At 47.2% G+C, this 27,384-nt stretch overlaps 1 protein-coding gene across 3 annotated transcripts; it reads right to left on the bottom strand.

Moving 5' to 3' along the window:
* Nucleotides 1–1,376: 1,376 nt before the first annotated feature.
* On the bottom strand, nucleotides 1,377–24,890 carry BID (BH3 interacting domain death agonist). Of its 3 annotated transcripts, none has more exons than XM_050897921.1 (7): nucleotides 24,868–24,890; nucleotides 11,274–11,389; nucleotides 9,570–9,638; nucleotides 7,354–7,555; nucleotides 5,906–6,051; nucleotides 3,974–4,177; nucleotides 1,377–2,452 (listed from the first exon to the last, which is right to left on the bottom strand). In XM_050897921.1, exons 3-7 carry the CDS (start codon nucleotides 9,576–9,578, stop codon nucleotides 2,441–2,443), a joined length of 573 nt encoding a protein of 190 aa, XP_050753878.1. In that variant the 5' UTR covers nucleotides 9,579–9,638; nucleotides 11,274–11,389; nucleotides 24,868–24,890; the 3' UTR covers nucleotides 1,377–2,440. The 3 variants fall into 3 exon arrangements, with proteins under 3 accessions (XP_050753878.1, XP_050753886.1, XP_050753891.1); XM_050897929.1 differs by lacking the exon at nucleotides 24,868–24,890 and adding an exon at nucleotides 22,539–22,623; XM_050897934.1 differs by lacking the exon at nucleotides 9,570–9,638.
* Nucleotides 24,891–27,384: the final 2,494 nt, after the last annotated feature.

Here is a 27,384-nt window from a genome sequence, read left to right as displayed (position 1 = left end):
GTTTCCCAGTGAAACATGGAAAGGTGAGGCACATCATCTCCTGTACCTAGCGAAGGCAGAAGCTGCGCGTGGCTTTAATTTGGCTTGGTCTGCTTAATTTCAGCACTAGGAAGGTTACAAGAACAGTATTGCTTTGACTCCATGTATGTATCTGTGCTTCAAAGTGCAAGCTCTGTATTGCCATAAAAAAAAAAGGCAGGGGGGAGGGGGGCGGATTTATAAGATTGAAGCCACCACTACTTGACTCCGGTAGAGCTAGCTCTCAGGCCCATGGGGAGCAGGGACTGCAGGGCTAGCTGTAGGCAACAGTACTCGGTTTGTGTCTGCTGAAGTGAACCCTTCTGACTGGTGTACTTGGCTGGGGAAGGAGAACTGCGCCAGCTTGGAGGGGGTCAGCTGTAGTGTTACCAATACATCCAGGGGAACCACAACACAACGTCACTCAGATCCACCTCCTTAAGTTAAATAACCTTATCACTTTCTTTCCTACTTAGAGCTGACCCCCTCTTGGTCTCCTAGGTAGGCTGGCTTGCTTCCTCCGAGCTATAGGTCTATGGTTATGCTGTAGAAGTGGGGGAGCTACAGTTAGCTTCCAGTGGAAGCTGCTTTTGATCTCCCTGCGGTATCTGCAGGGGAGGGGAGGAACACTATTGATTTGGACAGAATGAGCTGCAGAGGATGCATCTTACTGCTATACCTTTAGGGGGTCTGTCCCCATTTTTAACTCACGTTATAAGCTTTTATTCAAGTGTAAAGCTAAAAGCCACTCAGACCGACAGAATGCCACTTGATTTGTTAAGTAGCAAAGACTAACGGGACTGACTCTGAAGCATGCATGTTAGGGGATATCTTCTACTAGGCTTCTGCTGGGTGTAAGCAGATAGTGATGGACTTGCAGGGATTTACAGATCCTGTTCTCAAGAGGCCTGCCTGGGGGAAGAGCCCCTGACTCGTCCTCAAGTCACCCATTATCCAAGGAACTGGTCATATTGTTCCTTTTAATATGCAAGTGTAGCCCTCTTGGGGAAAACTGTCTAAAGCTTCTTCTGCCATTTGGTTAATAAAAGTGTTTCCACCTTTAAAAGAAATTTCTTTCCAGCTTCATTGTTCTATATTCAGTTGAAGAGAAGGGGTATGTACATTTTTTCCCTCTGCTAATGGGACACTGCTGTAAGACCATGCCCCCAGGTTGCACTTTAATAAATGGTACAGTTTTCAAAAACAATGTGTAGACTACTTCTGTGCTTTTTTTCCCCTCTCCCTGTTCTAGTGCAGGCACCAAAAGAAAAAAAAAATAGTGGTTTTACTTATGCAAGATTTGCAAGAGCATCTCTATTGCTGCCAGCTGCACCACAAGCAGTAGTAAACTAGAGGAATGGCATGAGTACTTGCACAAAAAAAACTGACAACACCAAAAAAAAAATCCAGGTGGAAACTGAAATTCTTAAGAGCTGTATTGCCATGAGAATGACAATTTTATTTAAATTAAAAAAAACCCACAAAATATTTACATCATTTCAAAGCTTCTGAGGCAGTGGATCACAGGTGAAGCCTTTCCCACCTTGTGTGATTACAGGTCTGTATCAGACAACCTGAGTCCAAGTTTGTTGAACCTGAGATGTGACTGCAGTACACTCATAAGAGATGCCAGGTATCCTTCCTGATCCAAGGCTGATACCTTCTTTCTCTTTATAGCAAGATATTCTAAAGCTAAACACTTTTCCTCAAGCATATCCAGGTTGCATTCCCTGAAAGAATTTTCTGCCCTTTTCTTTACAGTTTCTCATTCGGTTTTATTTTTCAAGCAAGCACAGGTTTATGGCGATTGATACTGAAGCATCTTTACTTCAGCCTTCCCTGGCCAACCACCCCTACCTTCCTTCTTTAGAGTTGTTCCCTCTTGCTGCCAGCTCCCCTCTAAGACAGACCTGATTCCCCCACCCCCTTGGTGATCTGTGCTGATCAACCACCCATTCTACAGCCAGAGGCCTTCCTGGGAACAATTAACACTCAGCATGGCTCAGCTGCAGCACCAGGAGCAGGGCTGGGAAGAGAGTAACTAAAGCAAAATGGTACAGCTGATTAGAAAAAACAATACTGAGAGGGCAGGCTCTGTGCCTACAGCATTTCATCTGGAGGCACAAGCCTGGGTCTGCACAAAGGCTGCTACTGCTGAAGATTAAAAAAAAAAAAAAAGAAAAAGAAAAAACTATTATAAAATGAGAGGGGGCAAGCACTACTCCTTACAGGTACTGGCAGAGCTGGCACGCAGCTCACACTACCATCGTTGCTGTGCTAGTCTACAAAAGCCTATCTATGAAGCTCTGCCTTCCCTTCCACAGCTGTATCTCAGAAGTTAAGAGCAGAAAAAGTGAATCCCATAAATCAAAAGTAAAAAGTCTTCAGGAATCCACATTCTCCACACAGAGGGCTGGAGAGCTCACTCACGCAGCTAGAGGGAGAGAAACAGAACCAGCATTAACAGCAGTGGAGCCATCCCCCCGCGGCAAGCCCTCTGCCTGCCTGCCTGCCCACCCACCCGCCTGAGCAGCCTGGCAGCTCCCAGGGAGGGTGAGCAGCAGCAGCAGCCGCCTCTGCATGTCCCCAGCGCCACAAACCGTGCCTCAACTCTGCCACCTGCTGTGCTGCACGTTTGCCATCACCCCTCAGCCCCCCCCTTCTGTGCCAATGGCAGGGAGAGAGCTGGCACCACAAGTCCCACGGGAACAGCGTGGAACGGCCCATGGTGCCCAGCTCCATCCCCCTCCTAATGCCACTACACTGGGGTGGGTCGACGCCATCAGCCCAGCAGCCCTTTGCCTGCCCTCCCTGCACTGTGCTATTAGCCTGCTTGTGGCAGCACTCCACATAGCGGCAAGGCAGCATGAGGGCCAGTCTCTTACGCTAGTGACCGGTTTCTGTGATAACTCAGCACCCTTGAGCTCAGCCGAGTGAAGGGGAGGGCAGTGCTGACTGACACTTCACAGTGACACTGTGCCGCGCTGCCTGGCAGAGAACGGGGGTGCTGTGCGAGGCGGCTGCCTAGTCTTGTGACACACGGTGAGCTGGGCCCCTCTGCAGGTTGCTGCCAACGCAGTCTATGGCAAGGCTGCAGTGCAGGAGTGTCCCACAGACCTGCAGCACCCCACAATTGGGTTGCCACTGTTCCACAGGGTGGCAGGATCACAGCCCTGACCGCTCTCAAATCTCATTCTTAAGAAGTACCTAGTCTTAGTGTGTGTGTATATATATATATATATATATATATGTATGTATGTATGGATGGATGGATGTGTGTGTGTGTGTGTGTGTGTGTGTGTCCTCTCCCCTCCCCTGACAGGTTAGTTACTGAGGCTGGGGCCAAATGCCCTAGCCTCTACCCTGGCTTGACTGCTAGCTGTTTAGTCTCCCCCCCTATGCTGCAGCTCCAACAGAGAACAAGAATGGAGCTGCCATCTCCCATTTGACCCTTTCTCATTGATCCTCTGCTGGTGCTGTTTCTCAGGAGCAATTCCTTTCCCCTTCCAGTTCTGCCAAGCTCTGGGGAGCCCAGGAAGACATGACCAGAGACCTCAGGCCCAAGACATTTGGGAAATACAGCCATCAGAGCTCAGGTCAGGCTTTCCTTCCCCAAGGGCATGATTAACCCGAGTCTTACTGGCACAGCTCCCTGAAGAGACTGCAGGGAGGAGAGGAGCAATCGCATCTCTTTCTCTGCCCTACAGAATAAATGCACTCTGTTCGCTGGCTGCTGTGAGAGTGGGGCAAGCAGAAGCTGTGACACGTCCCCCTCAAGCCTCCCTCCCTCTGAGCTCCGCAGGGACTGGCATTCCCTGCTGGCCAAACCTCCAGAGTGCTACAGGGAAACCAGCAGACCACAGGCAGCTCAAGAGCTAGGCCACCCCTCTGGGAATAACCTAGGCCAGCTAAGAGGCTGGCTGTGACTCGCACCGAGCTGTGTGACAGCACTCACCATTCTGACAATGTAGTTGTGGAGCTGCTGGCTGATGTAGTTCACAGTGGTGCTGAAGACACGCTGTAGAAGGGAGGGCATTGTATTCGCAATTTTTTTAGTTAGCACCATCGCTAGCACCAACATGGCCTTCTCCTGTTCCATGTCTGAGGGGATGGCTCGTGCAAGCCCTTCCACTGCCTCTGACATGCGCTGGGTTATCTCCTGTATGGAAGGAAGAGAGGGATCTCAGTGGAACAGCTGTGGGAGAAAGGGGTCTCAGCACAGCCTGCCAGCACTGTGCTGGTAACTGATGTGCATGTCCTAACACCCCACAGGATGCCGCTCCCTTCCTCCCAGGCACGGCAGCCTGCCTGTTACACACCCTGGATGGCAATAAGGATGACTATCTCTGAGCTCAGCTGCTTACCCAAGACAATAAGAAAGGGAGACAAAACACACACTCCACTGGAAAATTTAGATAGCACCTTACACACTCAGGGTGCAACAGCCCCGCTCCTCCCCAGGGTTTGCACCTAGCCTGCCAAGTCCTGAAATGGCACAGGAATCCTGGGGCTCCCAGGAAAGGACAACCCACCTTAAACACAGTGAAGATCAGGAGTACAAGCTTAGGTGGGGACTGGCAAGAAGGCAAAGTGAATTTCATAGAAAAGCCTTCACATAGGGAGGAGCTAGAGAAGGTGTCCAAGCATGGAACAAACACTGCATTGCGCCCAACATCAGTGGAAGATCAGTTTCCCAAGAGGGACAATGTGCATATGCACACACTAAGCTACACTACTAATGTGAAAAAGCAAGGTCCACCTGGTCAGAAGTTAGGTTTTATCAAAGACTGAAAGGTTAGGCAATAAATTTGAAGCCCTGAAACTTAACTGGGTGGAGAAAAGACAGCAGGAGTGGGGAATGGTCAGACTTCACTGGAATCAGTCTGTGCAGGTGATAAACCCTAGCAGAAAAAACCCACACCACAAAAAAACCAAAAAAGATTGTTTGAAGTCATTAAATCCTGCCTTTTCAGCAAGAAGGTGGACCCTCAATTCAAAGACAGCATTAGCTTGTAGAGCATAGGAAACTTCATCACAGGCAGAGAAAGCCAAACAAGCCAGAAAGCCACAGTTATACTGAAGATGCCAAAAAGGCTCTATGGAAGCAAACTGTGGCTCTTGATCCAGACATGGATCCCATCCTTAAAAAGAAGAGAGGGGGATGCCTAACACAAGGGACCTCAAACTCTACTTCCCTTGCAGAGCAGTGAGGCACATTAGATGCTGGGCCAGGGACTACATCACATCTATTGGTGGGAGAGCAACTGCATCAAAGTGGTGGAGATGCCACCTAGAGAGGCCTTCTCAGCAGCTCACCCATCCAGGCCAAAACCCACTGCTACTCCCAACACTGACAGCCTATGAGCTAAACATTTATGGCACTAGAAAAGGGTCTCACTACTTGCTGTCTCTTCAGTGTTCAGTAACAAGCACAAGTCTAGCTTCTGGCACTAACGCTGCTCAAGTTTTACCCACATAACGAGCAGACAACATACAGGACTCAGCACCAAAGTCCAAAGATCTTAAGGACAAATATTAAGCCTTCATGAGACAGTTGATTTTCAAAGATAAGCCATTGGGCCAACAAAATGAGGACAAAATGCCACTGAAAGTCAGTCCTTCTCCACAACTACCTCAATTTCACCGTCTGCAGAAAGGAGATGAGCCCAAGGAACCCAATTTGCAGGGCAACAGCTGCCACAGGATACAGCATCACCTCTAATAAATCTTCAAAGGTAAGTGTTTGGACTGAATTTTAAGGTAGCAATAATTAAATCAGCAAACTAGCAAAGATACAGAAGTTGCAAGCTTGCTGCTTCAAAGTCATAGCAGGAAGGATGCACGACTTTTGAAAGGGGAACTGCTAGTCAGGTTGCTTTTCACTCACCTCTCCAGACAGATTCTCATTCAGAAAGTGCTGCACTAGATCATTTACTACTCTTGCTTTGATTTCTTTATCAAACTGGTCTCCAATCTCAGCGAGCTGAGCAGCAATGATCCGGACAACTTCTTCATTTACCTGAGGGTCAAACGCTGCCAACACATACAGCAGGATTTAGTTCACAGGCTGTAGTCAGACTAGGTTCGGTGCAGGTAAGCTGACCCACAGCATTTTGCCCATCTCCATTAACAACCTCCTTCCCACCCCACCCCAATCCTAGTGCACTCATGACAGCTATACACACTACAACTCCCTTGTGTGCACTCGACTCATTTACCACAGACAGTGTGCAAACAGGTTTTTTATCTGTAGTTTAGGTAAAGTGCAGGTAAAATGCAACCTCACCCTGCCCAAAAAACACTACAGGGGAGGCTAGAACATCTCCAACCGAAATTTTTACAGGACAGCTACAGCCAACACCCTGCCTAGGGTGTGCATGATTTTTTTCAAGTGACTACTGTCAGGACTTGTCTCTTAAGCACCATCTAAAATACAGCATCTCATAGAATAGTTTGGAAGGGACCTTTAAAGGTCATCTAGTCCAACCCCTCTGCAATGAGCAGGGACATCTTCAACTAGATCAGATTGCTCAGAGCCCTGTCCAACCCAACTTTGAATGTCTCCAGGGATGGGGCACCTACCATCTCTCCGGGCAACCTGTTCCAGTGTTTCACCACCCTCATTGTAAATAAATTCTTCCTTGTATCTAGTCTGAATCTACCCTCCTTTAGTTTAAAACCATTACCCCTTGTCCTATCTCCTTTTGGCAAAGCTTCCCATTGTCACTTGGGGCATGAGACCTATGCAGATTTGTATGAAGGAGGGCTATTTACTGTAGCAGTTCCTCCTTACCCTGCTTAGGTTGAGGTCAATGTGCCAGCTGACACATCTTGGGCAAGGGGCAATAGCCATCCTGCAGATGGCTAGTGAAGCAGGAACAGTACCAGAAACTATTTGAGGAACAGTTTCCACCACACTGGTAGAGCAGACAGGGATTCACCCAGTACCAGAATAAGAGTTGTTCCAAAATCCTAGCCCAAGTGCTGATACTGCCTGAGGAGCAGTGTGAGGCCTAACTTAACTGCTTAATATCACACTCCTTGAGGACAGCAATCATTAGTACCAGCTTTGTGGCCCTTGTCTGATGTGCTACAGACAAAACCCCAGGGTGACGGGTGCTCTAGAAATCCATGGGGAGATAAAGTGCTAAGCACTCACTGTGTTATCCCAAGTGTTAAACTCCCAACCGACACCACCAGCAGCCGCCACACTGTGAAGTTTCTCAGTGGAGAAAACATTACTCCTCTGAAACAGATCAGCAGCAAAGATGGGAAAAGGGGAAAGAAAACCACCACCTTCAGAGAGGCATGTAGGATGGAGAAAAGAGCACTCACCTAGCTCTCCATTCTGCAAGTGGCCACTCCGATTGCCATCAGTCTGAAGTTCCACCTCATCATCATAGCAGTAGCTGCCTTTCACGAAAGACACAATCCCCTGGCTTTGCAGGGAATGCAGTTGCTCTCTGAACTTACAGTCAGAGGACGCTTGCAGGAAGGCGTACAGCAGCGCATGCTCCATCTGGACAGATCCATTGATCTTAAACATAAGAAAAAAAAATCACTGTTAAGCCCATGCCTAGGCAAAGTCCCACTCAAAACGTCTACGCATATGCCGTTTTCCAACTCTGAACACATTTCTCTGGCCTCCTTTGGGCATCCTGAATAGCATTAGCCAGGGAATCCACAAGACTTCAGCAAATGCATACTAACTCCTGGATGTGTACCCACACAGAACTGTCTGATGGTGAATGATAGATGGCTCTGTTCTTACAAACCAGTGGTGGAAGAGTCAGCTCACCTTCTCACATTTCCAGCTGTGGCAATGACAGAAACCCTGATGAGAGCTCCTCTTTTGAAACAGATGTGTACTCACAAACCACTCACTTCCCCTTACTCAGACATCTGTGTGTGGAAGGTTTTTACTCTTGTATTAAGAATTGGGCATTCTTCTTCCCGTGCGTAACGAAGCCAGCAGCTCCCCATTTAAATGTAATCAGAGCATAGCAGTAACAAGGTGGGAGACAGAAATAACGGATAGCATAAGCCTGCAAAAACCCCCAAGGTTCACATTTCTTCTCCCTCTTCAAAGGGATCTCGACTAGCTCCATAATAAACCTGTTCAGCTCCCTGTAGAGCGCCAAGCAGCTGCTCACAAGAATAGTGACAGTGAGATGGCAGATCACTGGTGGCTGGTATCATCTACACTGGCATATTCACCAGTGCCTGTAAACAGGCACATGCTGCCTCCACAGCCACGCACCCTGCCACCTTCAAGCAAGGCGGCACAGAGTGCCCAAATTAGTTAGGTTGAGGAGGTCCATGAGGCAGTCAGACTGATGTGAGCAGGAGGTCCCACTGGAACATGAGGCCTCATAACCAACTAAGGCCTCTGTAGAAAACCAGGAGACTGTCCAATAATTTCAGTTAAGCAGCTAACAGAGCAGGATGTTGTGCAAGCACAGAAATAAAGTGAGAAAGAAAATCCTTACTCTGGTATGCAGACTGTCTGCCTATAAGAAAATATAGATAAGAAAATGCTTAGGCTTAGTTGTACCAGGGAGAAGAATCAAGGCTAAAGTTGAATGGTTTGTCTTGCCAACTGCATAGGGTAACCAATATGCAATCAGGATGAACTTGTTAATTGAAAGGGAGTTTCAGGTACCTTTTGGGGAATGGAACCTTGCAAGGCCACCTATATCTACATAACCGTATCATACGGGACCCATATTGCCTAGGCAACAGTAGCAACACTGGGACAAATGCGTAAGAAGTAATTAAGGACAGGTTGTTTACTTGAGAGGAGACTGGGCAGAGAAAAGGAGGAATAAAGACAACAAAAAGGAAAGTCCAGAAATGGAAACAAATGGAAAATAAGGTATATGATCAGTCAAAGATCAACAGAAGGCACATTTTCCATGATCTGAGCATGGATGTTTACAGAGAGTAGTGAAGCTCACCTGGTGACCCCAGCTCATGGGGGCACCAGTGGCAATCCCCTTGAACAACCCACTGGACTAGTCATCAGGTTTATGTTCAAAAGGCTTGTGGGAGGGCAGAGCAAAGAGTGTTATAACTGTACCCTAACACTAGGTGGGGTGGGGAGGATGATAGACATTTCAATAGCAGTTCAATGTAGCTAATAAGATTTAAGTGTGATAAATAGTAGCTTCATGATTATGTTTAATATTGCACAAAACAATGCAATAAATTGATCAGTGGTGTGTCTATTAATTTGATCTACTAGTTTTAGTAGTTTCTAGCTTTATCATTAAACATTGTAGTCTCTTAGATAGCTACATCTCCAGCCTGCAGTTTAAAGGGGGACTGTCACACTGCGAGGTAAGAAGGAAGCAGCTTGGAAACTGAGTGGTTCCATCCCCTTGTGTGTATTCAGAGCAGTGTCAGGGCCCCTCCAGGAACTCTGGGGAAGATGAGAAGGACACAAGCCAGCACTTTTTGAGACTTATGCCCTTCGAGGTATCTCAGAACAAGCGCAGAATAGAACCACGGGTCACTGTGAACCACTGACTTCAGTCACGTTTGAATCTAACCTGTTCCATGATGGATTCAGAGACAGAGCAGCTCTTGTCACCCTCTGCTTCAGACCAGAAGTCCTTGCCCTGCAAAAGAGTAAGAACGAACAGGGTGAAAGGAAAAAAATTTCCCATAAACCCACATATCGCAGCAGTGCTCATAGGTCTGGCCATGTCTTGTAGAAAATGACCTTTCTAGTGATGCATATCTGTATTTCTGGAGAGGGCTCCTCATCATACACTGGCAGTCACAAAAAAAGGCTGAGAAAGCCACAACTGTCCCAGCAGGAAGGGCCCTGTTCACATGAATGAGGTGCATGAAACTCCTCCCTGCCACAGACATGTGGAAGACAATGGAGCAACATAACCTACAAATGGGGCTTTAAAGCCAAGAGGTGGTGCTGGGGAAGGGAAGAACAACCCTTCATAGTGCCAGAGGCTGGAATGGAAAGCAGTGTTATCACAGAGGAGTTCCCGAGTACCTACCGAGAGTAGGTGAGCTGCCTGGGTCTGTGTGCACAGCAGCACAGTCTGAGGTGAAACACCCAGCTGACATTGTTACACATCTGCAGGACTTCAAGTGCGCCTCCTCCTGCCCTCCACGCAGAGATACATGTGTGTACTCAGGCTTATTTCAATACTTTCCCAACAAATATTTAGGGATGGGGAAGGTGGGACCAAGTGCCATCAAAGGCTTCTAGTTACATGAGCACAACTCCAAGCCTCCAGGGAGGCCTACTAGGAAGAAGGAAGAAAACAGGACCCAGGTCACAAGCTCCTCTGCCCCCATGGTGCAGGCTCAGGGCTGACAACCCTCGACCTGTCTTGTGGCTGGGCAGTGCCCAAGGGAAGCGGCATGCAGGGAGGGCAGAGAGCATGGTGCAGAGGGTGGCCTCCCTCACCCACTAAGAAAAGGGAGCTGGTAAGAGCACAGTGCTCCCTCCTCATCCAGCCAGGCGTAGCTGATGGGTGTGTCGGACCAGCAGCCCAAGTAGTCACATCTGGTACAGGAAGTCCCAGAGCAAGAAAGGTGCAAGAGCAGCACAGCAAGTGCCAGTAACACAAGGCTACCTAGCAAATGCCAAGGCGGGGAGGATAGGAATCCTGTTTGTGAACCTTGCATTTGCTGCCTTAGATCCAACAGTCCCACAACTGCACACAGAAGTCTGTGGTCCAATCTGGCTTCAACTCTTGATGAGCAGGGCCTGGCTGAAAGTGGGCACTACCTTCCCACCAGGCCTTCTTCACCCAGGGCAATAACCTGGCTGCTACACAGGTACCTTCTGACCAAAAATGGGGTGAAATCACCAAGGAGCCCAAACAGATGGCCTGCTAACCATCAAAGACCTGGGCTAGTGATGAATGATCCTATTTCATAGTAACAACCCCTCACAACCGTGTTTTAGATAACTAAGTGTGCTGGTGGAAGAGTGGGAGGAAGTGAAAGCAGAAATGAATTCAAACTCTGAAGGAAACCACAGTAATAATTTCAAGAGACCATGAATTTCCCAGCTTTTCAAAGGCTCTTAGAAGTCCCCAAGACGAAAACATAATCTCAGGTATGTCTAAAACACACAATAGCCCACAGGCAGCCTCTTAACCATGAGCTCTTTTTTTCATTTAGTTGTTGTATCAGACTAATAGCTTCCTAAAACACAGGCTTAGCCTTTGCTGCTTTGCATTTTTCTCTGTTCCATTCAAATTCCTATTGCTGCTACTCACCTCTACCCTAAAGAGCGTGCTGGCTGGGGAGAGTGCAGTCCTCTCTGTCTTCTTCTCTGGGACCTGACAGGGCTCTGAAACAGGTCAGGGTGACCCTTCTCCTGGGCTTGACTTTACTGGAGGAGAGACAGATGTTAATTCAGGTTGGAGAACTTGAGACAGAATCCCTGAGATTAAGAGGAAAGTGGGGATTTAGCATTAAGTCTGTAGCAGAACCTTGGCTTTGTGCAAACTCTTCAGGAGTTGTCCACATCAGCAACATTTCTGTAGGCTAGGCAAAGCCTCAACTTGCATATATTTTGTTTTTATATATAACATTTATTTTCAATTCAAAGTAATTCAGCCCAAATCCAAGGTGTTCAGGTTACAGCTAGTAAATAGTGGATATCCTCTGATACTAACTCTTGCTGAGTTAAACACCACTGCCTGAACCATCGTGGCTTAGACCACGGGAAGCTGAAGTAGTATTGAGCCTCTGCTGCCCACATCCCATTTGCCTTGCAACCTACATTCATCACAGCAAGCTTCTTGGGCTTTGCCAGTATTGCCATCCCCACCCAGCTCTAGCCTATGCCAAAAGCTTCAGGTGGGACCACAGCAGTACTCTACAGCTGGTCAGATTAACCCATGCTGGCTAATTTGGGCTGGTAATAGCCAACAGCTGACTTCATAACACGAGTACAGGCTGAACAAATCTCCCCGTCTTTCAAGGTGCAAGAAGTTGCACCATTCTCTGTTCACACGACACTACATACACCGAGGGGCAGATGTTCTCCCGCAGTTCTGGCAGAACTGTGATGCAACACAAGCCACTACAGCTGCAAGTTGCACACAAGTGGCCAAATGCGCTGGTGAAACTAGCTGAGTAGCACCAAAGAGACTTCTCACTCGCAAAAACTTTACAGCAAAACCTCTTCCACCCAAACCTAGCCAAACTGTGCTAGGATGACCTACTTTTTCTCATTGATGAGAATTCCAGTAAATTGCTGGAGGGCAAGTTGAGCACAGTCAGGGGGCAATAAACAGACTAAATAGAACATCAGCCTGCAGAGGGACTGACGTAATCTTTCTTACAGCAAGAGGATGGAATAAAAATAGAAGTCAAGACACCTCCTTGGAGGGTTTGCCACCTGCCACATCTTTCCAAGGAAAGCTCAGAATGTGGCTTTAAAATGCAGATTCCCTACATTTTTTTGGTCACACTATTTCCCACTGCCAGGAAACTCATTTGGTTCAGTCCAAACACTCATGAAAGAGGCAACCAAAAAGAAATGCACTACTGTCTTTTCCCATTCCCTGCTTTAAAAGAAGAGGCACAGACCACTCCAGTCCGGGAAGGAAAAGAGGCACACTGCTCCATTCCCAAAGCAGAAAACACAAGTCAATCAAAAACATCCAGATCTGTTCTGGGCATGCCCATACAGCTAGGCCCAGAAAGGCAAGGCATAGCAGCTTGGCACAAGGCTCTGCAAGTACGTTATCCACACCAGCTTCCTGTGGTGACTAGAAGCTGTAAGAGGACCTTGAGCCCATCTGCCTGTGCATGTTCCTCACACCAGTTCCTGGAAATGTGCAGGAAAGGTGCCTGGCTATAGCTGTACAGACCCAAATCCTGTGCTTTGAAAGCACTTACGCTTTTCACTTATGCTTACCCTGCTGCACCCAGAAGTGTTAATGGGTGTGCAGGGGGAAGAGACCTACAATACATGGGAGTTCTTCCCTTCCCCTCAGGGGATCATCTCAGCTCTCTAAAGCTAGACACTCCTCAGGTCAAGTCCACAGAGACATTAAAAAAATAATCACCCATTACAGTTGCAAATTGCAAGTTTGTCCACTCCTGCACAGGAGCAGAGATAAGAAAGACAAAAAAGAAAAAAATCCACCATACTCCAAAGTACTTATATGGTAAAAAATTAAGACAAGGAGGCTTGAAGATGATAATTTCATCAACTCTTCCCTGATTCAAAGAATCACCACCCAGGCAGTGAAAGTCCCTGAGGGGTTCCAGCCCCCAGCTAATAAAGTTCTGCTTGGGTGGTCAAAAACACACCTGAGAACAGGAAAAAGGATTTCTCTCTCACCACAAAATGGCTCCCTACTACTACAATACAGGGCCTTTTTTTTTTTTTTTTTTTAGTTAACTAGTAATTCCAGAACCTTCAAGTTTTAGATAATTACTTTGAATCAATGCAAAGGGTTTGGATAGTCACAAAGCTCCTCCTGAGAAGTCAAATTCCTTAATGGAATCTCAAAAAAATTGGACCCCTACAGAGCAAACCCCTAACAGTCAAATGTAATCATGCTGATGCCACCTGAAGTTTTTAATTGTTAAGACTTTGTAATCTTGGTAGTTTTAGATTCAGATTAAGACATTTTCTGGTGGATGGAAAAAGTTACCTTATATTGGGTGAAAAGAATCTTTAGGTGGAGAATGAGAAAAGATGGAGATAAAGGCTACAAACACCATCTGCATTCAGATTCAGAGTACAACTAGATCATTTGCTAAAGCTGCTTTAGGGCTGCTGAAAGTCCTGGAATGAATTTTATGGAGTATGATTTTTTTTAAATTGAAGTACCAATTAATTTTAATACATTATTCCTTTTCACGCTTTAAAATCATTCATTAGACAAGCAAGCTTCACGTGTTAACAACTGCCTCTGAGAAACCACTAGATGCCTTGAAGTGTTCAACAAATAAGACTACAACCAGGTTTTTGGATCAGTTCTTTCCATCTTCCTTAGAAAAAAAATGGAGGGGCTATTTTAAGCACAAGTTTAGGACCCTTAAATCGGCTCTGAAGAGTCAGTGTGGGGCATGTCCATTCCAACTCAACGTTGTGTTGGGATGCAGGGCTGTGGAGAGGCATATGTTAAGTAAACATAATTACAGTTAGAGGAGCACATCCACCAGCCGCTTGTCTGTGCAGAATGACAGACCTCATTCCACCCCCACACATGCCAGTTTTCACAAGAGAGAATTCTGTGGATGCTTCCCCCAAAGCAAGTCTCCAAGGCTTTCCCCAAGGCAATCACGACTCTTTAGATGGGGCTGAGTACATCCTGAGGGATGCTACATGCTGCTCTCCTCCAGCAACACAGGTCCTTCAGGTCTGGTGTCCCATCTTCTGTTTCTCCCTCTCATCCCCAAGCTGTATTAGTCTTTAAATCTTACAAGGAACTCACCAGAGCAGCGGTTCCAGCTGCCACCCACCAATGAGGGGTGGCAACACTAGAGGCAGCAGCAGGCTGGGCCAGAATCCCCTGACTCCAGGCTTTAAGGAGAGACAGCACTGCAAGTTTGCAGGGCTGAAAAGAGGGAGATGCAGGACTGCAGGACAGTTTGGACTCCATGGCTCTCTTCCATACCTGCATCTCCTCCCACATCACTGAAATACCTCTTGCAGTTCTGGGAGGGGTAGGCCAAGGGAAAAGCCTTGTCCCCTGTATGGCACTCGTCTCCCACAGCCCTTGCTGGTGGTGCCATGCCATCTTGGGGAAAGAGGCAGCACTGGCCATAGTTGTGCTGGAGAGAGACCAAACTAGGTTCTCCCTGCCACACCATTGCCACATACTACATATTTCAAGAGCAAACACTGCAAGCACACATTTTATCTTCCCACGTGGGGAGCTACACATGGAAACAGTACAGCTGCAAAGCATGCAAGGTTTCACCTGCTCTAAAACCAGTGTGGGGTTCTGCTGTACTTCCAGGCACTGCAAGCATGTCATCAGCAGCTCCCTGCATGGCAGCAAGAATCAGCCGGTAGCATATGGTTACCTGTTAGGGGGAACTCTCAATAGCTCTCAAGGCTGCCATAAACAGGAGTAGGTCCCAGAATCCCTACAGCAACAGTGCTAAGCCACTCTACAAATCAGCTTTTGTCCCTTCTTCACACTTCTGTAACATCTTCAAGACAGCTCAGAACCAGCTCAGCTGGTTTTGAAAACATACTCTTTCCAGCAGGACAGCCACATCCCTGCAGGACTGACTCCTTTAACAACTTGATTCCAAGACATGTCCCATACAAACACCTGGACAGACACACTATCAGTCAATGGACCTATTGTATGAGTTGTCAAGGTACTTATCTTTGTCTCACATTTGAGTTACAAGTGAATTAAAGTCTCCAAAGCAGAAACTGCAATAAAGCATTAGTCATTGAGATGGAAAAAACTTCCAACCTGTGCACTGCTTTCTCTGCCTGGCAGCTGAAAGATAAGAACTTTATTTTTGGCAGTCAGGATGACATCATTATTGGAAGAAATGAAATAGGTGCCTATTTGTCCCTTCCTGGACCTGGTGGCTCTTAACCTGTCTTGTAGGCAAACATTTCATTGTTGAGCTGCAGAGCTCTTTACAGAAGGCGGCATCATTTTACAGTTTGGGAAACTGAGGCACTTGATGTGACCCGACATTTTAAATTCACATATCAAGCCATAACCACTCAATATCACTGTCTTCCTGAAAACTTGCCACAGGCACAACTACTTTATATAACCAGCCATTACTGGAAAGTGAGGAAGAGAAACAGCACCACAGACTTATGAAGTTCCTTATTTGAGGATATTCTAAGCTGTGCCAGACTGCTGTCCGTAGCACTTCAAGTCATGATAGTGTAAGCAAATCGCACATCATACAGCCCTAAGTCCCCAAAGAATCCCCATTACCCTGCCACACTCAATTTCTAGCCCATAAACCCAACAGGAACTAAACAGCCCAGCTACCAGCAGATACCAGAGCCTTTCCTGATATTTCTCTAACTACGGAAGAAGCCTGACTATTCCCACAGCAGCTATACATGCACTTCAGACTTTGCAAAGAGAGAGAGAGAAAACCGACAGCAAAAGGGAAGATAACTTGTTGATCTGCAAAACAGCGCGGAGATGAATAAATAGGATGTTATCATAACCACAGAAAACCTGTCCCCATCACTACTCAGCCTGCAAAGGATATGCCAACTTGTAACAGTGCTTAGAAGGCCCCAAGATTTTGTCTCATCTGAGACCCACTGTCCTCCTAAAGTAGAATTTGATTCTAGACTTCAAAAAGAAAAACAGGGTGGTGGGGAAACAGAAACATTGCAATATATTAGCCAGGTGAAGGATGGGCTGAACAAGCCCCTTTGTGCATCTATGGATGCACATACACATGCCACTGTGAAACCGAAGTGATGGTGTGGTACCACCTGGTTAATACCAAAGCTGTGGCTTGGAGTTTCTCAGGACTTTCCCCACCATAGGGAACACAGCTTCCAAACTACAGGCATTTTCCATGCATTTGCCTCCGAGGGAGGATACAACATCAATAGCTTCATTTTGGAAGTGGCAAAACTGACAAGCCATGGGCAGAATACTTTGAGATGCCAGCAGGTCTGTGGCCCAGCACAGGACAGACCCCATCCCCCAGTCACTTATGATTTATTTGCTAGGCTCTTAGGAAAGATATCCTGCTTGTCAGGAACCACAAGGCTGCTTAAATCCACCCCTCCCTGCTACTCTCAAGCACGACTGCTGATTGCTTGAGGCTGTCAACTTTTGTTTCTCTTCCTTTCAGCTTCACATTGCATCCTCCTTTAAGATACGAATAATGCCACTACCAATCACTCCAGCAAGGAAAAGAAAAGCAGTTTGCTCATAACACCTTTGATGCAAAAATACATTGAAACATGCTGAATACTTCCTGCTCCTAACAGTTTCAGTGTGTATTTATCTTCCAGTATTCAGTGGCACTGAAACTCTAAATGGAACACAAAGACCTGACACCAATGGATGCTTGTCCGACTGCCTCCTTAGCTGGGGGATTTCCACCGTTGCTTCTTTATGCTGCTTTAGTACAGAGTGAACATCTCAGCCTGGACACTAAGTACTCTCAGCTGTTTATTTTGACTTAGAAATACATTGCACAGTTTGTTTGATGGGGCTTTTTTTTCCTTTTTGAAAGAAAAACTTTATTATTAGAGACAATTCTAAGAAGAAGGTTTCGATTTTCCTTTTTGTTAAGAGATTTATTTCGGTTCCCCAAGGTCTGCTGCTGTTTCACATTATTCTTCATGACAACATGAATTGCAGCAATCTTCTAGTTATCAGGGCAGTACTTTGACTTCTTAGGAGGAAAAACATCCAACTTCCTCATCAACCTTTATTTTAATTTGGCTTACAAATGCTCTGTTGCCCAGCGCCTATGCAGCACATCAATGAATAAGAAGGAACACTGCCACATTACCAATTCTCTTTTAAAAAAAAACCAAAAAGTAGGCAGGAACTTTTGATTACTGTGGTTTCTATATCAGATCAGTGATGGAGGCAGCATGACGACACTGTTCAGTATTCTTCAGAAGCCAGCCTACAGATGCAGCTGGGCTGAAACTGAGTCAGCGGAAAGCCTGCAGCCCAAACTGCCCCAAAGCTTGGAGCTGGGATTTGGATTCAGCTAACTAGAGCTGGACCCAAATGGAGTTTGCACATCTCCATATTTTGGGCATGGCCACACCTAAGAGGAAGGGGCAAGATTTGGATCTTGACTGCCACAGCGCAGGTGTTTTTTTGGATCTGGGACTGAGCTTAGTTTTTCCCCTCTGGGCTTGAGGAAAGTAACTCCAGTCAGGTAAGTCCACCCTGTGTTTCACCTCCTCATAAACGTTAAGAAAATACTTCTACCTCTCCTAAGGACCTGGCAGGAGGAAGTGGAGCAAACCCTGATGAAAAGGCACTATCTCCCTCACAAGACTGCTTGCCTTTACAGGGTTAGCTTCATGTTCCCAAGTCCAACTATATCAGCCCAGCAGTTGCAACACAACCCTGCAATAACGTCACAGGGCATACTGAAGCTGTTCTTACTGTTTGCCTCTTGGAAATGATTGGAAAACAGGAAAGACTGAGGAATCACAGTTGCAGTCTTTTGACATTACAAAGGAAGGACAAATAGACTGAGAGCAGGGAGCTCCTCAGTAATGTTGGTAAGTGGTGGGCACTGGAACAAACTCCAGCCATCACTGGTGATGTGGAAGTGACAGTGTCAAGTCAGAGAAATGCAAGACTTGCTTCCAGATTCAGAAGATGCCCCTGCTGGGGCATCAGCACTGAACACTTGCACTCTGGCATGCTTTTACAGTTGAGCAGCAACAAAGTGCTCAGTCCCTGGAGCAGAGAGGACGGTCTCTCTTATCACTTGGCAATAGTGCTTCTGACAGATGCAAGTGACAGTTGGACAGGCTCTGACAGGAACTGCCAACCAAAAGACCTCAGAAAGTGGGACTGGATACAATAACTGTCGTGCCACCTAAAGGACAAGAATATCCTCCTTATTTTAGTTTTAACACATGTACTACTGTTATCACGTGCCAGCATGAGCACAGATCATCCATCAGTCAGAAAATCAGGAATGCCACTTGATGTTGCAACTTAGATGCATTTCACAGCTGATAGCAACAGTAAAGAGGAATGTAAATCTGTCTTTCCTTTGCCTGACTGGCAAGTTAGGTAAGCAAAGTAGGAAACTGATCAAAAATAACAATAAAAAAAAATCAAAAAGATGGCTGTATGGACACAGGTGGCCACTAACAGTAGCACTCTCTGCCTTTGGTTACTTTCAGGCCATATGACTAGACAAGAACTCCTCTTCCAGACTCGTACGTACCAGGAATATCTGCACTGCTTTCTGAAAAAAACCCAGAAGCTATAAAGATGCTCACAACGTGAAAGTTTAAATACTGGATCAGCATGGGTCATTTGAGAATACATGTCCAAGGAACAATACATCATACGAGAACCTGATCAAAGCTCCCTGCTTAGTTAAAACAAGTATGCTGATGCAACAGCCAGGATGGCACTCATGGAGCTACTAAGCAACAGCTCAGGGCACAGGACAATTTACTTTCAAGAGGATTTTTACAGCTGGTACTCCCCAGAACGATTTTAATGGAGCCTGTTCACCTTATCAGACTTGGAACATTCACTATAAAGAAAAGACTTAAAGCATTTATGGAAGAACGGGTACAAAGACAAATCTTCACAGCTGCATGCTTTTCTGCTCTGAAAGCATACACAACCCTGTCTCAATATTTGACAGCTTCTCCAAAACATGAAAGTGAATTTTAAATGGGCTTCCTTCCTCCTAAACATCAAGTGTATCATAGCTATAAACATCTCTTACGTTCCTTAGTTTCATGAAACAACCAGGTACCAGTACAGACAGCCAAAGATACAATCCCAGAAGGCAAGGCCGACACTGGTCCTTTGATAACACTGAAGACACTGGCCCTTAGGAGAATTCTCTCCCACCGTGTTGCATTGCAACCTCCTACTCCCACCACAGTAATTAAACTGATGAAGCCAGTGAAAAACCAAAGTCATTTTGAAGGAATCTCTTAAGACAGGAGCCCAGACATCCTCAAGAACCTCAGAGAGGAAGTTGTGCATCAAACCAGGCAACCAAAACCGATGGTAACTCAAAACAGCATTCATAGCCCTGATCAAAGCCTTTTGACAGCAGCACCTCATAAACACTGTGAGCATAAAAGAAAGCATCATCTCTTTTAAACACCTTTGACACAATGATACACAGCTAAGAAAATATTCTCTTTCAAAGAAACACAGCAGGAGCCATTTGGAAACTGTGACGGCAGAATTGCAGATCAGTTGCCTCCAGAAGCACACATTTCCTACTGCTGAGGCAAATCTATGCATTACACGAGATGCCTCAGCACGCTGCATCAATCTACCACTCAACACTGCTCCAGGCTCTCTAGCTGTAGGTCTAAAAGCATGGTGAAAAAGTGTCAATTTTACTAGGAGAAAACACATGACCATGCATGAAATAATGCAAATCATTTCACTTTCAGTTTTAGCTTAGGAAGAAACACAGATTAATGCTGAATCCCAGGAAGTGAATATAAAACCAAAATACAGCAACTAGCTGATCTAAGTGGATTTGTTTTGTATGGTTGTTAATCTAAGGGTGTAACAACAATTACACCAAACTACCAGGAGTTACACTGACCAAGGAACATATTTTCTCCTTTAAAGGAGATGAAAGAAATAGCCCAATACATTAGAGAGACCTGGGCATTGCCCATTCACCATGAACTGCAGCAAGAGCATACTAGGAACCGACCAAAGGTCGCAGTGTTTTATCAGGAAATACAGCAGGTTCGCAGACGCTTAAACAAAAATTCAACATCCATGTGTGCAATGATTGCACACACAGTCCAATTCCCCTGCTCATACCTTCAGTGAAGCTGAATAAAATCTCTGAGATTTTCAAGGAAAGTGGTGAGCAAAATGCTGGGGTAGGAGGAGTTTAAAGCCACAATGACACTGTCTTCTCTTGTGAGAAAGACCAGCATTCCAAGGACGTATTGAGGTGTACAGATCTTTCCTCATGTTCACCAGCAAGGACGGTCCAACCAAAGCCCACCATGGCCAGGAAGCACTCTGTCACCTCCACACAGTGCCATATTGGTGCAAAGAGACAGGAAAGCCAGCAGACTGGATCAAGAACAGAAGTTACCAAGTGCCCAAGGCAGTGCTAACAATGCTCTAAGCCATGGGGCTACTGAAGGGGATGGGACTGAAGGATTCTTAGAGCAGCTCTTGCAGAGAAGGGTGTGAAAGAGACATCAGCACACCACTATGCTCTACACTTGAGCAATTGCTTCAAAAATCATGCAGGAAACAAGGCATGCCTTCTCATCCAGGCATGAGGAGGTGTCTAATGCACACCACTGGCAGCTAGAGTCCTGTTCACTTCCCAATATAGTTGAGGTAACACCAGGATGTCAGGACATGGTTCACTACAGACACCTGGTACAAATCAAGGCAATCACAGAAGCTTAACAGATTGCCTTCAAACCTAAAGAATGAGACTGGACACTCTGCGTGACTCAATGTTTTGTTTTACATTTTACACCTCCTTTCCCTATCTTTTCTCTCTGGTCTGGGTCAAAAAAAAAAAATCAGATTTGTAAAATCTCTGGGGAAGGGACCAACTATACACGTTCTATAATCATTACTGATGAGTTTTAATTAAAAGCTGAACCCAGCCCCCTGCAATCCCCTCCAACCCCAAGATAAATCATCCAAAACTAACAGGGGATGGAACTTCAAGTATGAGTTTTGCACCTTTGGCCAAGCCATGAGTTCAACTCCCTAATTAGAAATATTTGCATGTACTTGGCTTTGCACAGCACACATATGAAGATAATTCCAGCCCCAAAAGCTTTGTAATCTGACATAGACAAAAAGTCACAGCACGTTAAGAGAAAATCAGAGGAAGGCGCTTTGCAAAGAAATATCAGATTTGCTGGTAAATTCTGCTCTTTCACTAGTTGAGGAACAGCTAACTGGTGGAAATGAAACCTGCTCATCTGCACTCAATTCCCTTCAGCAGAGAAAACCACAGACCAGGCTGATTCCCCTACCCTCTATGGCTTGTTCATACCCAGCAGCCATGGGAGCTGCTTTATCAAGGAGCCAAAACCTCGTAGCTGCTCCTCCACAGTTACGCCAGCAGTCTTTGCACCAAGCATATAAACCTGTTAACAGTTATTATGTTCCTACTCCCCTGTTTGATGGGACATAAGGGAAGCGGTAACTTCTAAGCACCAGGCCGCTCCAGGAAGGTCTCCAAAGGTGGCAGTCGCTAGATTTATGTGCCAGCCTGCTTCCATATTAAACATTTTCATTCTATTACAGAAAAAAAATATCTGTTTGATCTGCCAGCTCCTCAGACTCCTGCTGAGTGTGGATGATTCCTGTCATCCTGTTACATAGGAAAAACACAATACACGGAAACAACATGGCATAACTGACCCCAGGTGAGAGTGCTCACTGAGTACACACATATGTATCAGCCTTCCCTAATTATATATTACAGCTCTTACTGTTCTGGGAGCTAACAGAAATAAAAAGCCACACTGAGCACCTTTACAAGGCCCTCACATTATCCAAAGGTGTAGCATCCTGATGCTGGGTACAGGTACACCTAATTCCCAAGAGCAGAGACTCCAGGTTTCCACAGGCAGCACTGGTGGAGTGTAGCACACGGTTCTGCTGATGGTACATAGTGAGAAACCAAGCTGAACTCACTGTCTCACCTGTACTGGTGTCAGCTGGCCTAATCTGGTTGTAAGAAATTGGGAAGGCAGGAATCCAATAAAACCACCTAACCAAAAATCAGTCTTATTTCTTCTTCCTAAATTCAGCAGATGTCACCAAATGCAAACAAGAAGGAGAAGCCAAGTAAGAAGGAGAGATTTTCACACCAACCTTTCTTAGTACAGGGCAGCCTATCCAGAAGACTTACAATCAGGTGTTACAGTCTGCATGTACACAATGGAAGTTTTTTGCCTCGGCTCGTCCCTAAACCCTGCCAGTCAGTTACTTGTAATGACAGACAAGAGACCTAGAAGAGAAGACAGGAAAATGGGAACAGATAGCTTGCAGAAATTCAAGCGAATAACAAAGTGCTAGAATGCTTCTTTTTATACAATGGATTCTCCCAGTGTTTTTGTGTAACACCAATGGCACAGAGGAGATCACAGGGAGTAGGTGTTGCAAAGCTTTACCCTAAAGATGACTCTGAACAGTGTTAAACTTATGTAAAGAAGCTGCCAAGGAGAGAAACAAAATGCACAAAAAACCCCCCTTCTTATTAATTAATACCTTTTAAGATGTTATACTTCCACAGGCAGGTGAAAACAGAGTTTCAGTCTGATTAGTGAAAAAAAGTTACAACAGAACACCGATCAGTCTTCCCCACAAGCGGACTTTTGCGAAAAGCCCTTTACCAAAAAAAAAACCAAACCAAAACAAAAACTTTAAAAATAATTTCCTGTTGGGGAACCACCTTGCTCCTTCCTCCACCAAACATTTTAACCATTTTGAAAAGATAACAAAACAAGTACCCTACAACAAGATTTTGGCCCAGATGATACCCAAAAAACATCAAGAGGAGTTGCCAACTTCTCCTGAAATAAGCATGGACTTTCTGGACTAAGACTTTAGTGATTTAAATAACTCTGAGACCCTGTACCTTATTTTTTTTTTTTTTTAGTTAAAGCTACAAAATACTGTGCTTTAAAAGAAGACAAGAACCCCCTCCAGAACCACCAGTTTCAGAGCCACTGTCACTCCAGGGTACAGAGACCATCACCTGACCACATGCATTAGAGAAACACCTTTCTAAGGAACGGGACCTGCTCACTCGGTTCCTTTCCACTTCGCACACTACCCAGCTTCCTGCTCCAGCCTTCAGTCACCCTGAATTGAACATTGTCGCTGGGTCACAGGAACGTGAATGCTGCTCCCAGGAAACAAAAGAGGCAGCCAAGGCGCTCACCACCTTAACAGGCGGCCACAGACACCTACAGCTCTGTGGAACGTAAGGAGACTAGCGAAAAGCACACACTGAATTGACTCATCTGTATCAATCACCACGTTTTCCTACAGATTATAGCACTACTATTAGAAATCCTTTCTTGCCTTGCTTTCTTGCTGTAGCTGCCACTCCCACATCCCTCTGCTGCTGGAAAGCTGAGGCAAGCATGGGTCCCTCTGGAGTTGGGACTACAGGATTAACTCCTTACTCTCCCCTGCCCAGCAAACATCCCTCCAGTCTGAAAACTCTCACCAGAGACTGAGGGCGAGATGTTGGACTTAACCAAGTAGGACAAGGCAAGAGAGAGCTTTTTAAGGTTTATGAGATACCACCTAAGCGGAAGGGAGGACGGTCTGCAACAGAAACAGAGAAAAGGGGGCAGAGAGTGACTTGATTACGGCGGGAGAAAGCAGAAGACGGGCCAGGAATAAAGAGCAGAGCGGAGGCTCAATCACAACACAGGCGAGAGCAGCGCGGATGGAAGAGCGGGACAGCGACCAGCAGAGCACACAGAGCGCGCACCGAGACAGCGCTATCGAAGACTGAGAGCGCAGGAAACAAAGTAAAAGAAAAAATAACCGAACCGCTGAAGAGCAAGGTCGGATTCAGGAGGCAAAAAGGAAACGGGGGAACTGCAGGGAGGCAGAAGAGTTTCCAGCATCAATAAGAGACAGCAGAAACCCCGCGCAGCCCTCCTCAGGGTCACTGACTAACCACTTCAGCCAGCAGACTGAAGGGTTGCGAGAAGAAACCGACAAGTCAGGTCCTGGGGCTCCCCGAGGCGGCGCCGCCGAGCGCGGGGTGATCCGCCAGCCGGGAGCCAGCGGGCCCACCCCGCCGCGGGAGGCCCGACACCCGCCCAGCTCCCCGCTACCGCCGGCACCCCTTCCCGGGGCGGGGGCCGCACGGCATCCACGTCTCGGGAGGATCGGGGTGGGCCCGGACCGCCGGGGGACGCCGCGATGCTCACGCCGCCAGCTTCCCGCCCTGCCCTTCCCCAAGCCCGGGCGGGCTGGCAGCGGCGCTGGCAGCGCCGGGGGCCCTCCCTTCTCCCCACGGAGGGGAAACGAAGGGGCAGGCGCGGCCGCGAACGGCAGCGGTGACCCCGCCGAACCCTTCCCGGAGCGCCATGTCCCCGCCGAGCAGCAGCGGCGGCACGGGCCGGGCCGGGCCGAGCTGAGCCGCTCCCGCCGCCGGGCAGGCGCGGGCGATACTCACTTGGGCGGGAGCAGGCCTCAGCGGCGCGGCGCGGCCCGGCACCACCTCCCCGCTTCCTCCTTGCTCCCGGTATTTGAGCAGCACCAAGCCCCGCCCCGCCCCCCTTCGGCGGGGTGGGCGGGAAAGCGCGGCACGCGCCGCCCGGCGGGTGAAGGGGCCAACGGCCCCGCGGGCTAACGGCCCGGGGGTAACGGCCTGCGCGCGGCGGCTCGGGGGGGAGGGAAGGCTGCTCCCCCCCCCCCCTCCGAGCCCTGTACGGGGTAGGGCTGGGAGGAGGCGGCGGTGAGGCGGCCGGCCGGCCGGTCGGACCCGCCGCCGAGGGGGTGGATGCGGGGCTTTCCCCGGCGGGGCAGGGAAGGGCTGCGGGCTGCCCGGAGCCGGCGAGGTCATGGCCGGTTGGCGCGCCAGGCGGCATCGGCTGCTCGCCTGACGCTTCCTCAGAGCAAGCCGGCAGGCTGTGAAACCGACTCCAAACCGCGGCCGGTGCCGGGGGTTTCGCCGAGCGGAGCTCCCCTCCCGCCGGCACAGCCACCTCCGGAGATACATCAGCTTGGGGGTAAAGCAGTCCTGGGCCTTTGGCCCTCGCTGCTGGCAGGATTGTTCTGGAACTCCGATGGGTTCTGACCTTGTGCTTCTTGGCCGAAATCTCCTCATGTCCCATTTATGACCGCTTACATCCCTGCCAAATAAATTTAACTTTTCATTTAATACAGTTTTATGGGTTTAATATAGTTCTACTTAAACTAATTTTTATTTAATACAGCCTTACAGGTTTAACAGTTTTGTTTAAAGCAATGCTTACTTTGTATTTAATATAGGTTTCCTGTCGTGCTCACTCTTCTTCCTAACGTGCCGAGTCACGGTACCACCTTCAGCCTTTGTTTTGCTACACAGAGCATGTGAAGGGTGTTTAATCAGGAAGGGGCTGACTATAGAGTGCTTTTTAAAGTTCCTGGGATTCCACAAAATGAAGGCCAAACAAATTCTGATTCAGGTTTGAGTCATGCGTTGGCCAACCCATTGGGTGGCTTCACGCTGGGAATTATGTAGGGGAAAAAAGTGACACGTAAATGTCTGCCGACTTTTGTAAATTCCAAGGAACTGAAGAGAAGTTTCTGTTTTTCCAAACTGTTCAGCTTGGTCTTCAAAAGTCAGCACTGCTAGTCCCAAGTAGGCAAAACGCACACTCTCTCTTCCTTCTGCCCAAAGTGTGTATATTTCTTTTGAGAAATCTGCATTTTTTTTTGTTTGTTTCTGGTATCAGAGTAATATAGATTATTTTATATATTTGTATAGAAAATTTTAGTAGTAAAAAAGAGATATGATCTTATCTTTGCTTACAGGAAACCACGTGATTCCTGTGTCTGAGACATTCAAAAAAGCACCACATACTCAGCAAGTTTGGAAATACTGGTTTATCCACTCCCTTGCTGTCCACGGGCATTTACACTGTTGCAAAGATGCCAAAGGAAAAATGGTACTTTTTCCGCAGCTTGGTTTGGACAGGTTTTTTTTCTTTCCTTATTTTGAGTGCTGTGTAAGAGGATGCAGGCTAAGGAAGGAGGCAACTCTTCATCGCTTCCCTCGAGTAATATCTATAAAATGAAGCAGGAGGCCCCCTCCCTCCCTCCCTCCGGCTCTCTGGGAGGATGACACCAGCTATGATGCAGCCGAGCAGCCATATGCCAGCACTGTTGCTTTCACCCATTACCACCTGTAGGATCCTTTTCTCTGGTAACAGCTCCATTGCTGCCGATGCTTAGGATTTAAAGGAGGAAGATGCACTCAGGCCCTGCTTGAATTCATAAGGGAAATCTCCTCCAAGAATGCTTTTCCCAGAGAGATGTATGGCCAGATAGCATCCTTATAGGATTAGGTTTGCATTTTCCTAGATGCAGGACTTAAAAGTGCAATTGCTAATGTAGGCAGCTGCCACAGCACCCATGGTGAAGACTTTTCAAAAACTGTTAAACACTAGGGAAGCCAGAATGCCAGGTTTTTCCCTGGCTCTTTGCTCTGTTACACATGACTTCCCCCTAGTTATTTTTCCTGACAAGTTACATTCATTGTCTTTATCCAGGCCAAGCAGCTGTATAACACAATATCTATCTTCTGCTGCCAAAAAGAGGCTCTGCACGTTACTTAATGAACCCATTGACATCCTTCTTCCTGTGCTCCTCCTCAGAGCCGAGGGCACGTTCACACTGCCACCTCGGTAACTGCCGTGCTACTCCTTACCTCAGCACTGAACCCAAAGAGCTGGGGAGCGGTCGCAGTTCTGTGCCAAGGGGAACAGCGCCGGGGGGTGAGGCAGCTTCGAGGGTATGAAACAGCACGTGCGGAAAGGGTCAGAGGCTCCTGAAGGCTACTTTCATTATCAGTGGAAACCGAAAGCAGCAGCTGCCACCACGCTGGGCTCCTGAGGCGGGATGTCTTTGCTAGAGGGCCTTCTTCTGGTGTTATTTCTTAGGCGCACGTGGCTAATCTGTGCAGGAAGTGTGGTCCTGCTCATCTTGG

Source organism: Gymnogyps californianus, chromosome 1 (genome assembly GCF_018139145.2).
Source record: "Gymnogyps californianus isolate 813 chromosome 1, ASM1813914v2, whole genome shotgun sequence".
NCBI classification, from domain to species: domain Eukaryota; kingdom Metazoa; phylum Chordata; class Aves; order Accipitriformes; family Cathartidae; genus Gymnogyps; species Gymnogyps californianus.
Note: the sequence above shows the minus strand (reverse complement) of the source record. Positions and strands in the feature narration are given on the sequence as shown.

What these genes read in the sequence shown, in the direction of transcription:
- BID (XM_050897921.1), bottom strand. An exon ending in CTTGCAGAATGGAGAGCTAG is followed by an intron (nt 6,052 to 7,353) that starts GTGAGTGCTCTT and finishes ATGTGTTGGCAG; the next exon opens with CGTTTGACCCTCAGGTAAAT. An exon ending in ATGAGAATCTGTCTGGAGAG is followed by an intron (nt 4,178 to 5,905) that starts GTGAGTGAAAAG and finishes CCTTCCATACAG; the next exon opens with GAGATAACCCAGCGCATGTC.